This window comes from Egretta garzetta, unplaced genomic scaffold, assembly GCF_000687185.1.
Source record: "Egretta garzetta isolate BGI_Z169 unplaced genomic scaffold, ASM68718v1 scaffold248, whole genome shotgun sequence".
In the NCBI taxonomy this organism is placed as follows: domain Eukaryota; kingdom Metazoa; phylum Chordata; class Aves; order Pelecaniformes; family Ardeidae; genus Egretta; species Egretta garzetta.
In genome coordinates this window covers 923,659-936,493 of record NW_009260596.1, presented here as the reverse complement: position 1 = coordinate 936,493, position 12,835 = coordinate 923,659, and the positions used below count along the sequence as shown (strand labels likewise).

General features: G+C 38.9%; 2 protein-coding genes across 2 annotated transcripts in view; one reads left to right on the top strand and one right to left on the bottom strand.

Annotated features, from left to right (window-relative positions):
* Nucleotides 1-1,312: 1,312 nt before the first annotated feature.
* HNRNPU (heterogeneous nuclear ribonucleoprotein U) lies at nt 1,313-12,571 on the bottom strand (the record flags this gene model as incomplete). Its single annotated transcript, XM_035900272.1, has 13 exons — nt 1,313-1,689; nt 2,107-2,178; nt 3,221-3,423; nt 3,862-4,101; nt 4,641-4,809; nt 5,180-5,308; nt 5,819-5,938; nt 6,194-6,457; nt 6,857-6,969; nt 8,063-8,162; nt 9,700-9,839; nt 12,258-12,331; nt 12,450-12,571. Coding segments are annotated over 13 exons (1,800 nt in total), but the record flags the coding sequence as incomplete, so codon positions are not given.
* A 63-nt stretch (nt 12,572-12,634) lies between these two features.
* Nucleotides 12,635-12,835, top strand: part of EFCAB2 (EF-hand calcium binding domain 2) — a 54,741-nt gene continuing 54,540 nt past the window's right edge. Inside the window, exon 1 of the mRNA XM_035900271.1 lies at nt 12,635-12,730. Coding sequence (XP_035756164.1) covers nt 12,635-12,730 — 96 coding nt within the window. The remainder of the gene's footprint in view (nt 12,731-12,835) is intronic.

Genomic DNA, 12,835 nt, shown 5'->3' with positions numbered 1-12,835 from the left:
CGGCAGCAGGCAAATCCCAACGCCCGGGTGTTTCCACACGTACACCACGAGTCCGACTTACGACGGTTATGTCTCTCCCCTGTCTTACGGCATTAAAATGCAAGGAAATTATTAGCTAACATTGCCACTACAGTTTTACAAAAGCGTAAATCCAAACAAAATAGCGGTTAAAACAAGCTGAAGCGCTCTGTTTGACTCCAGGATTCATTCCCTGTGACAACCCTCCTTCTGTCCTAGTCCCTGTCCAGTTTCTTCCCCCGCTCCTTCCCTAACGTCTATTTTACAATAAATAGGTTATAGGTATAAAGTGGATTTACATGATGCAAGCGCAACTCAAAAGACTTTTGCCCTATACATATAACCATGTTAAACTGTGAGCTTATACACGTGATATATCTCTAACAGAGCAACCACCAGTTTAGATTTTTAAAGAAACACAAGTATTTCAGCATGTACAGAGTCATGAGTTTAAAACTGTCCAACATCATCGCTTTCATACATTCTCTTCCTCTTTTTAGCCTTACAGGGATTTTAGACCTTGATGGCGACAATCCCAAAACAAGAGTAAAATGAATTTATTTTATTGCAAACAAACGTCTAGAGTTAAATTTCTCCACCCACTTTCTTTAAAGAGAAAAGGAATCAGCAGGCTAAGGAGATACACCCATTTGAGAATTGACACGATTAAAAATTAGATATAAAATGGGTGACTCACAGTTTCATTAGCTTACAAAATGGTGGAGTAACTACTACAAGCACACTAGGTATACAGTATTTTGTGGGGAAAGAGTTATACAGACACACAGCTAACTTCATATAGATCCCATTAGACAACTGGATTTACAACAAGTTTTGTTTAATAAGAAATGGGCAAAGCCAGCTTCTTTTCAGAATCAAAATGCAGAACAAATGGAAAAGAAATTATGGTGTTGTACCTTCACAAGTTTGAGCCTCCACAAATAGCGCAACCAAGTTTTACAACTTTAAGAGCTTCTACATACACTCCACCTTCACTGTTTAGCCCCAGGTTTCCTCTTTGCCCCCAGCATCTTAGTGAGTTCCAAATGTTACAAAAAAAGTCCTCGTTATTGCCAGAAACTTTTACCGCCCGCTCCTCCCCTCCCCACCCAGAAGCTTCACAGGGAGGATGGAGTGTAATATGGAGCTTTACATGATCTCATGGTATTCACGAGGGCTACTAAGGAGCCTCCGCACGAATCTGGTTGCTAACATTTCTATCGTATTGTGACATGACTCACGACTGTTTCTTAGAAATTGGGGGATGGGGAAAAAGGAGAAAATTCTTTAATAAAAAGACACCAGGTACAAAGCAACGTTTTACTTTTGTTGTGGTAAAAAAAAAGTCACATTTTACAGATAAAATGTAGAACCCTGAAATACTGACACATTCTCTTATCGTGCACAATGCTGAGGTTCTCTTACGAATCACTTTAAAACTGCAATTAAAAATGTACAAAAAAAGAAAAGAAAAAAATCAACCCACAAAGCTTCTAAAAAAGGAACCCGCAGGCACTTCCTCTTGTGGAATGTTTAAAAAGTTAGCCTACTAAAGAAAACAGTCGACTTCTTGTGAAGGTTTTGGAGAAATATGTATCAGTTCATTTATTTGGGTATTCAATAATATCCTTGGTGATAATGCTGACTCCATGGCTTCTGACCCCAGAATTGCTGCAATAAATGGATAAATAGTTAATTTCAACCTGTAATCACGTAATGGTTACATTTCTTACAGAAAAAAAAAAAAAGTCTTTAACAAACATCTAGTTCTCCTGGAACTTGAGAAGATTAAAGTCCTCTCAAATAGCAGCAAGTTCCTGAACAACTGAAGGCAGTTAAGTTCACTTCACAGTAGTAATGCGAAGCCAAGTACTACATACCATTAAGACCAGTAAGCCATAGCTGATATTTGATACATCGAGACCATCAAGCCAGATTAAGTTTTGCACAGAAAATTATTTATAGCAATATTACCTGGCATTAGAAGAGTTTGCTATCTGGTTTTGATTACACATCGAATCATTTCAGACAGCATTTAGATACATTCAAGTCAACAATCAGAGAAAAGGGAAGTTTATGACTACTTACACCCTGCTGCCACTGGTTGTAGCCCTGAGATTGGTTTTTGTAGCCACGATTATTTCCCCTTCCTCTGAAGTTCTGCAAGAGGACAACAGTTTTTAACTACTTCATCTGTGCAGATTCTTCAGAAGTGTACTAATACCAATCTTTCTACTACCATCAAAACATCACATAACCTACAGAATCTTTCAAATACTAGAGGTATCAGGCAGGCCTACATAAAAAACCCCAAACACACACACACACCCCCACACCCACCCCCATAAACAAATAAACCTCCCTGAAAACACCAGAATACTAAAAGCCTCCCCTTCCAAGCAACTGCCTCTTATATGTGGGGCAAGAACCTCAGAATTAATAAGCCAGTTTGAACTGTTGTTGCCAGGGTTCTGGAAAGCTGGCTAATCCAGTTTTGACTCACCCTATTTCCAGCTGCTAAACTGCACCAGGACAACTAAAAATATAAGAGCTTGCTTATTTTTAGTTAGGAAAGGCTGTAGTTGCTACAAGGATGTGTTATCTGATCAGACAAAAGGATATGGGTCATACAACTGAAAATAGAAGAGCTAGTCCACAAAACTTCAAATAAAAGTTATGGTACAAAGAGGGGACATTGATACTAGTAGATAAAATACTGCATTTCCCCTGTTTGTCAGTATTAGACAAACCTGAGCCATGTTTACTAGCTTGGGCTCCATCTGCTGGCTCTTCAGTAATCCAAATTATGTTTTCAAATACTTCCACTGATATTCCACCAGTAAAGACCTAGGCTAGCATGTCTTTACTAGTTAAGTTTGATACCAGACACCAAAACAAAGACTGTTCCCTTAGGTCTCTATTTCCAGAAAGTTCCCTGAACGCTTGATAAACCCTCACACACATGCCCTAAAAATCTTCACCTTTAACGGAACAGCAGTACAGTCTTAACGTGGAACCCTGGGACCCCCACATCAGCATCAGGACTTCTGCAAGGTTCAGAACTCTGGGCACATACACCACACTAGGAAGCCAGGCTTTTTAGCGTGGGGTTAGCGCAGTACCACAACCAACTCAGTCGTTATTCGCAGCCCCAAACCTTTCAAACAACATCACCCAAAGTAAATCCCCTCAAAAGCATCACCTGGTTGTAGTTTCCCCTGTTGGGCATTCCACCTCTGTTATAGTTTCCTCTGTTTGAGTAGCCACCTCTGCTTGGAAAGACAGGGCCACGAGGATATGGGTAGCCAATTGCACCGCTGCTGCCACCGCCACCACCGCCACCACCACCACCTCGCTGAGGCATGTTGCCTCCCCTCCTGTTGTATCCACCACGATTGCCAGGGACTGCAGGAAGAGAGTTACTTCAATCAAGTAATTGTTAGGTCTTACGTATTTCTTACATGAAGATTATTGTTCAAAATCATGATGGTCCAGGAATAAGACGTCCAAATTCAGTGAAAAGATGTCAATGCAAAGAGTAAGTCATCTGGTCACAGTGAAAAATGGTGATTTAACCACATGCTAACCCCCCAATACAGCCTGGTACACAAGCGAACACCAAACCTAACGTAACAACTCAAAGCTTTGCCTCCAACCACATGAACAGTGTAATCCTCACTGTTAAAAAGTCAGACAGTTAACTTTGCACTCATACATTAAACTTACTGAGGCTGAAATCAAGGTTACCACTACGTAACAACTGCAATGCAAGTACTACGAGACTTTTTCTTCTTCCACAACAGCAGTAACCTCCAAAATTTACAGGCTTATTTCTGGGCTCACCTCCTCCTCTGAAGTTGCCCCGCATGTTGAATCCTCCACGACCTCTCTGACCCCTATTAAATTGATTTTTATTGCTCTTCTTGTTCTTCTTTGAGCCAGTGTTCTGTTTCTTTTCCGGAGGAAGAGACTTCTTACTTTCTTCTTTATATTGCTCCAAAAGCTTCTGAGCTTCTTCTTTTTGCAACTCTACATAGATTATTTCATCAAAACATTCTGCTACCTCTGGCAGTGTGAAGTTCCCTATAATTGCAAAAACACTGAGTATTCAGCATCTACATTCAGCTACAATCAAAGCCGTAATTTAACCACCTTTCTCCCATTCTCCCTCCCACCCCCTGCATTCCCTCAGCATAGGGACAAAATTACATAATTTGAGCATTTAAGAAATATAACAGTGACAAAAGAAACAAACAGGTCTTCATGGAGTTGCCAGTACTGTTCCAAACCTTGAAAACATTCTGCCTATATCTTTTTTTTCTTTTATAAGCCTCCATTCAGAATACCAGTTTCTGCCAAATATGTCACTTATATAGATATAGGGCACTTTATGCCAAGACAGCTTTGTGCATCTGCATGAAGCATATCAGCATAACTGAGTAGTGTTAAGGACTGCAGCAGAGGGAACACAATATAGTGTTATCCTATGAGTTACAATAGTCTTCCAGTTTTGTTTAAGTACAACTGTTTAAGATAAAGTGATTTTTTAGACTTCACGTTTACTTAATCCTTTAAACAGATACTCAGCATCCTAAAACACAGTATAGGATTATGTTCCATGCCTTTCATTTTGAGAACTGCATGCTCTGGAAGATCTTTTCCCTCCACCTCTGCCTTCTTTTGTGTTCTTTGCTTGTAGTCTTCATCTTTTGGGCAAACAACAACTGCTTTGCGCTGGAAGCCTGCAAACAGGCACATTTTTCTCCTCTGCGCAGCTGCAGACACATTTGTCTGAAAAAAATGCAGTAACTTACTACACGTAGCTGTCATTGTAAGAGTTAAGGAAGTCAACTTATGGTGTATAGACTTCACCTCTACAAGAGCTTGCAATGAAGTTTACAAATAACTGGACATAAAGATGCTGCATAATGCAAAGTTACGAGCTCATATCCAAGTGTTAAAACACTATTCCTCCCACATCCCATACATCCAGAGAAGTTCAGACAAGCATTTGTAGTAACATCTCAACTTTGTGTCCCCTGAATGAGTAGTAAGTCAGTAAGTGAAACAACTGCTATTACAATGTAACTTTAATCCCATTTAATTACTGCACTACAGCCTATAACAAATTTCTTTAACCATTTTTCACTGAAGCTTCTACCTGATCCAAAATGAAATTCCGCTTCTTACGAGCTGCAATCTCAATGAACTTTCCAAGACACTGGGGAGCTCTCTGCAACAGTGTGTTAAGTTTTCCAGTGTCCGCCATTTGCCGCTTAAAACCTGCAACCTATGGAGAGATTTTCCAGAGTTAAAGTAGCCCTGATACACATGGCTGACATTTTTCCTTGCTAAATGCTTTCTGCCTCGCTTCAAGCATTGTTCAATTCAATGCCATGGCTACAAACTTGTAACTGAAATTCCCAAAGGCTCCATCAGGCATAGAGCTTTATAAACAAAGAGTCTAGGTGAAGTGATATAGCTGAATCTAAGGTATACTCATCCCATTACTAACTCAAAGCTGAATGTTCTACTCTGAGGACAGTGAGAAATAGAAATACTTTAACAATCAGCAACAGTTGACTGTTTCTTATATGGTACCACAAAAAGCTTCAGAGTCCTGCTGTGCCATGTATGAGTAGCAGCTTAGCAAGACAAAAATCTTTAATGATCACTAGCTACCCAGTAGCCAGTTCCTTAGATTTCTTTGATACAAAAGAACACTACGGCAGCCAAAGACCTTGGATTTACAGCAAGTCTTTTAACGTATCAGCAAGTAAAATGTCGTATTATCACTTACCATCATTTTGTCCATAATAGTATTTGTCCCAAGAATGTTGTATTTCCCAGGATTTGCTGCTGCGTGTTTGGTAACCCATGTAGTCTTGCCAGCTCCAGGCAAGCCAATCATCATCACCACCTATGACGACAGGTCCTATACTTGAGATACTAGTTCGAAGACTTTCTTTAATATGCAACTTAGACCATCAAGCCTAATGGAAACTGAGTGGGGGGTGTGAGGATGTCAGGGGAGGGGGGGTTGTGAAGAGTCACAGGATACCAAGTATTAAGGCCCCCAAACAAAAAGGTCAGAGTTGTACAACAGTCTGCTTAAACTCTTACCACTTCTGTTCATCTATCTCAACAACTCTGAGATTATCAACAAGAAACTTACCTCACAATCTTTCTTTTGCTCAGGTCCCTTTGGTCCTCGGACCCTATCCTCCAGGGGGACCTTCTGGATGAAGGTATACTCTTCAGGAACAGGAAAGTAAGGTTCCTCCTTCTGACCAAAGTTGAACTCAACTGCACAGTTATGGCAGAGAACATGTGGGAAGAGTGGCCGCCCATCAAGAACTTCCTTACTTATTTTGAATGCAACACCAAGCTCTTGTCCGTTCTTGGAATATGAGAGTTCCACTTCATCTCCATCAAAATTCTGGTTTTCAAACAAAGTGTTAGTTTGGATAAAGTTACTCACTTCGCTCTACAGAGTTATAGTAGTCATTTCACTATATTGGCTATATTCGCTCAAAATTTTGTTATCATAAAGGAACTACTTAAAAGCTGTCTCTTAAAATGAGTTACCATCAATTATCATCTCATTTAAGATTTGATTTTTTAAAAAGCTTTAAAGATATTTGTCTGTGCATATGAAATCGTAACATGTTCACAGCAGTCATGGTTGATAATACCTGCTATTTCTGCTTCCTCCCTATGTTAAACAACTTGTCTTGCTCCAAGTGTTTCTGTATTTGGTTTACTGCTTCTCACATCAAAGCAATCTAAAAATTCAAGGATGTTTTTCCTCAGAAAAAAAATACAAGTGAAAACTTACAGCAAAACATCCAATCACATCATTTTCATCAAACTTCTCACCAAAGTCTTCAGTCTCACAATTGCATGTCTTTATTCCTTTCAGAGAATACCCATAAGAAAATTCTTCTTCACCTGAAGAAATAATTTAACCTTATTAAAAACAGGCATTTTCACCTAACCTTTTAGAAATACAATCTCCTTACAGCTACTTAAGTAAGCTGCTGTTCAAAATGTTTTTATTAATGTCAAAACAAGCTATGACCCCCAAACAGCTACAACTTGTTCTTGTATTCAAGAACGCTGTACTCTCACTTGAGATGTAACAGCAGTGTTTCCCCCATCCCAGTTTTAAGAGCCTTATTCTGCTGTTCCCAGATTCGTGTTGAGATAAAGCTGAACTACCAGATAAAAGACATGACCAAGTATATTTAAACTCTGAAGACCTGATTATGCACCAGTATACCTGTAATGTAGTTAGTCAGAACAGCTTTCTGAATTTAGCCTCCAGTAGCACTTACCCCTCCCCATTTTAAAGGGAGTTTAGCAGACATTCAGCCTATGCAACAGCTGAAGATGAAGCTGCAAGGAACAAGCTAACAGGAAGTGTCAAACACAAGCATTCAGGTGGAACTCAGTACTTAACTAGAAAGCTGCTGTCAGAACACACCAATTCATACACATTTCCCACAAAAATGTGTCTCAGCAGCAGGTATTAAATATCATTATGATCAGTTATGTATCCAATGAAGTTGTACTTTCAGAAATGAGGAATCTCTCCCCAAGCCAAAAGAATGATAATGTACTTATCCAGGATTTTTTTTCATTTTTTTTTTTAAAGGGTGGCATATGGTATGAGATTTAACCAGTGAAGAAAAAAGGGGGGGGGGGGGGAGGGGAATCCCTCTCCCTATTTATGACACTACATGAAAAGGACAAATCTTAAATCTTGTCAGGTCTTCCAAGAATGGCCTCCACAACCCATACTTGACTACTTAAAGAATTAACTCTCAAACCATGTAATCCTTACAAGCCTGAATACTTAATTGCTTTATTTGGTCCCAGTAATAAGTTTTCTCACAACATATCCAGTGAAAGATTCGAGTTAAGACCGCTTTTCAGAACAGATGGACTACAATCACTAAGCTTTTCCCATCTGCTTAAGAAAAAAAAATGATTTAAAACTTCAACCACTTACACAATAAATAACACAAAGTTTAAGTCTTACCAAGCAACATTCCACTTGTGTTCAGTGACCAGCCAACTCGCACTTCATGTATGTCAATGTCTTTTGTGTACAGGTGTTTAACAGGAATCTTTTCTGTAACCTATTTTTAAATTATTCATTAACAGATATGTAGTACTTATTAGACACCGACAAGATGGAAACAAAAAGGTAGTATCTGGAACCTTTACACTCCGGTTAAATCTTTGCTAAGTCTGAGTAATTACCTTCTGCAAAAATAAAACATGCTTAAGTATGTGAAATCACAAGCCAATCACTAAATAGTCATCTCCTGACTGAGCAATGAAGGTGCAAAACACCACATAGATTCAAAGCACTTAGTCATAGCAGTCCCTTTTAGTGGCCAAAAGCCTTAATCCTTCTGATACTGAAGTTACAAACAAGATGTATACATATTTTTAAAAAATAATCACCATAAAGTTAGGATTAGCAGTCAATTACTTTGCCAATAAAATGTGGTAATGGATTTGAAAGAAATTGCTTTACATAGACTGGGGAAAATATTACACTCATCCCTTTCCACAGTTAGCAGACTTCCTGGGCAAGTTGCCAGCTTCCAAACAACATAACCAGATTCAAAAAAAAAAAAAATACCTAGAAGCACTGGAGCCTGTAGGCAACCAGCTATTTTCTAACTGCCTTTACAAATTTCACCAAACTAATGTGAAAAACTGATCAGTATCCTACCAGTTTCCACAACTATTGGAGTCAGGTGACCAAGGTGAAACTGATTTGAAAGTGAACAGGGCAATAAATACTGACATCAATTTCACTCCATTGGCCTTCCAAAGTTACAGGTACCAACAGACAGAGAAATCACTCAGTGCAAGAGCATGGATAATGGGATCACTACCCATTCCTTGCGGCAGGAGTTAGATTTGAAAGTACTAGAGGAAGAGAACAGAGTAAGCATTTATATACAAAGGCACATCATATGCAAAGGTTTTAACATTACAGAGTCAAAAAAAAAAAAAAATAATCAAGCTTTGTGCCTCCTGTTATTCTTTCACCAACAAGTTGGAGAAATCTCTTGATTACCAGGCTGATGGCTTTTTGCCATTCTTACCCTTTAGAACTCTTGCTTTCAAAATTTAAGTACCTGCTAAATACTAACATTCACCGCATCCATAAGTGAGAATCACTCAGGTTGGAAGGGACCGCTGGAAGTCACCTAGACCAAATCCCTGCTTAGAACAGGTCAAACTCTGCCAGGATAATTTACATCCCTTTCTAAAAAAAAACCCCAAGCTTTCTGTAATCTTCAGAAAGTACAAACAAACTTCTGACTAGCAAGTATCAAAATTCTTCAAGTGTTGATGCATGAGGTGCCAAATCAAATTCTTGGTTCAAAAATGAGACCAAAGTTACACATTCAGGGCAAATGCAAGCTGCCTTTTTTTTTTTGTTGTTAAATAGAAGTTATTCTAGAAAGAGGAAGCCGTTCAGCAAATTGAGCCATCTTTTATTAAGAAGCATTTCACAGGCTTGTAAGAGAAGGCCTTCTGAAAATTCTGTTCACCTGAATTAGTTTCAACTAGGTAAAAAAAACTTGACAAGTATAAACAATATTACATTTAAGCATGCAAAACTGTCTCCCATAAAACATCAGTTTAACTCACCTTCATCTCAAAGCAGACTTTGCCTTTAGAAACTCCATAGGAGGCTCTCCCCCCAGCCCAAAGGAAAGCAAAGCTTTCCATGGTCAGAGAGGAAGCACTAAACCGGTCTCTTGAGATTTTAAAATGCAGGTCACAGTTATCTGTCAATATAAAAATCAGTCTGTTTACTCTTATTACAAAATAAAGTACAGCTGTCCAATTTTATGCATTAAAGGTGATTTCAGCTTTCAAAGGTGATTTTCAAGACAAAGTGCCAGTAAGTGGTCAGCATCTTTCAAGAAAGTAACTGAACACATGCCTAGATAGAGCTGCAGGCTGAAGGGCAGCCAAGAATGTTATGAAAATCTAGCTAACACGAATAATTTTCAAGGTGCCATCTTCACTTCTGTCAAGCTCCCTCTATTTTTCCACCTGCTTAAAAACTTGAATTTCATCTCATCTATTTGAACCTTTTTGGTCAGTTACCTGAGATATTTCCATCAACATAGAGCAAAGGAATCTACATCATGCTCTCTGCATTATTTGCTAGATACCTTTTTTTGACTTCTTCTTACCCTTCATGCCTAAACTTAAGGGCAGCTAAGAAGTAAATAGGAACACAAGTATTTTTGTTTAAGTACTGAAAGTAGTACTGCCTTTGGTTAATGTAGTCATGTAGCAAGTCCAATTAGATTAAGCCAATTAAAATTAAGTCAGTTAAGTCAAATGCAGGTATGTTAAGCATGCAGAATGTGGTGAGAACCTGCTTCATGTAAGTAACACAATCTGCACTGTGAATTCACCTATCACTCTAAGAACTTAAGTGGAACCTTTGTTTTACAGACATCTTCAGAGCTGCAGCACCACCACGAAGTTTCAAATTAATCTTCTAGTAGGTTTCAAAAAGACAATGCAAAATCGTAACATGAGGTGCAAGATACAGCACTTGGAATTCCCCAGAGCAAGGAATCCATTGAAGAAACTCCAAACCTATTTGACAGTTACAAGAAAGGAGCAAAATCAGCAAGCAGTCACAGTTCTTCTGCCCTGGTATAAAAGCTGCATGCTGCCAGAGCATGCTAAAATGCAGCCTTCCCTGTATTACTGGTAACTCTCATGCATGAGATCTTGTTTTGTTTGCATAAAGCCATCCGCAGCTGCAACTGCAGTATTTGTGATCCAAGTGTTCTCTCCTTAGTATTTCTACCTTTTATTTGTTGCGTGAAAACCAGATGAAGTCATACAGAAGAAACCTACCAGTGCAGGTTACTTTTAGAACAACAAATCAGAACGGAATTTGAAGTTACAGCTTCCTTGTAAGACAGAGGTAATAAAAAGCCCTTTAAGAGTGCTAAACCTCTTATATGTCTGGATCATTATGGTCCAGAAAAGAAAGTGCCAAGTTGTTACACAATTCAGTCTTAAAGCTGTCTGATTCTGATCTCCAAGCAGTCTGTCGACACTTTAAGCTAAATCACAAAGTTTGTCCAGTAACCACACTTTCTACTAGAAATAATAATAACGCTACTACTACTACTCGGTTATTGGGAAAATCAGAAATTCCCACAAAGGTGGCTACTCACCAGCTCAGCAGCTAGAAACTTGAGATTTAGTTAACAAAATGTCATGATGGCACATTCAGCAATTTACATGGCTTGTAAACCAATACCTCCTTCCACTTCAAAACATTTCTCGGGAAAAATACACCCAGAACTACTAGCAAATATGTCAGATAATGCCAAAATTTAAGCTTTCCTTCCATGGCACTTTAAGAATCCAAGAAGTTCAAGTGTCACTTACTTAAGTTTTTAATACTGAGCCAAGTCCTAATACTTACCCTCAAGAACACAAATGTCGAATTTGCTCCAGTCACAGCACATCACAGTAACAGTAACGTTTATAATCTGCCTCAAGAAAACCCCCTGCTGTTTGTAGGTGCTTGCCAATTTCCATGCCCTTCTGACCAATTCTCTCTGCCATCCCATTTGCACAAATCACCCCCCCACGCTGCAAGCTCCCAGGTTGCATGAACTGGTCATTTTTCAGAAGGCCTTACTGGATTTTTTTTGTTAAGTTTATCAGAAAACATAAAAAAGGACTCCACTGGTTGGTACATAAATAGGGCCTCAGCATGTTATGCTGGAAGCTCACTTCACAGATCATACTAAACTTTAACCACCTACCCTACTGCCTCTCAGAATTTGAAGTGAAAAGCTCATGTGCTATGTCATCAGTTTCTCAAGCTGTTCTAGGGCGTTCTAAGCTCACTCTACATGTGGCCTGCTTAGTTTCCATACTATATTAGTGTTTTGGTTAAGATTTCTCCAGAAAACTGTATGGTATTGCAGACTTCATGTGAAACCCAAGCTTATTACTGCTAATGAAAAGACCTATATATCCTTCTGTGCTTCTGTATACTGAAAATGGGTGGAAACACCATTTCTGATTTTTTTTTTTTTAAAGTTACTTGGTAATGAAAGTCAACAAATGTATTCACCCCACATTTCAGAAAGCATGGTTTTAAGATGAAAAGTGTAACACCACATCTTTCCAAAGCAAAGGAAAGCACATTTACTCACAAGTATCAAGACAAACCACTGTGTCATCAAAATGTTCATCTTCTTCTTCAACAGGTGGCTGAGGGGACTTGGCCCTAAACAAAACAAAACCAAAAGATCTTAATGCTATATGTATTTTCACACTGTTAAAATAAGCCTTTTTATACCTTACTTCTCATTCACAAAATGCTGTCTGGCATCAAGTCTATTTACCTGCTGTACTTATTTTCCTCGATGTATTCAAAATATCCACGGCCATGGTCTTCACGTGGTCTCTTCACTCCCCTCTTTTTCTCACCAGGCTTTTGTTCTGTTTTAGCATCTCCTCCTGTAACAGAATTAATAATTTATTTTAATGACACAAAGTAACTCTTTAATTCAGAATAAAATCCTATGCGATGGTTCCAACTTCGGAAACGTTAAGAACCTACAGCAAGAGAAAAGGAATGGCCCCGCACAAAGAAGAATTTTGCTTTGTACTACGACAAAAACCCGTATCTCGAATGTTCTCCGAAGACTCAAAACTTGTCTGCTAAATCGTCTCTGATCCGCGATAAAAGCGGCCGGTACACCACGCGGCAGCTAGTACCGTCCCCGAT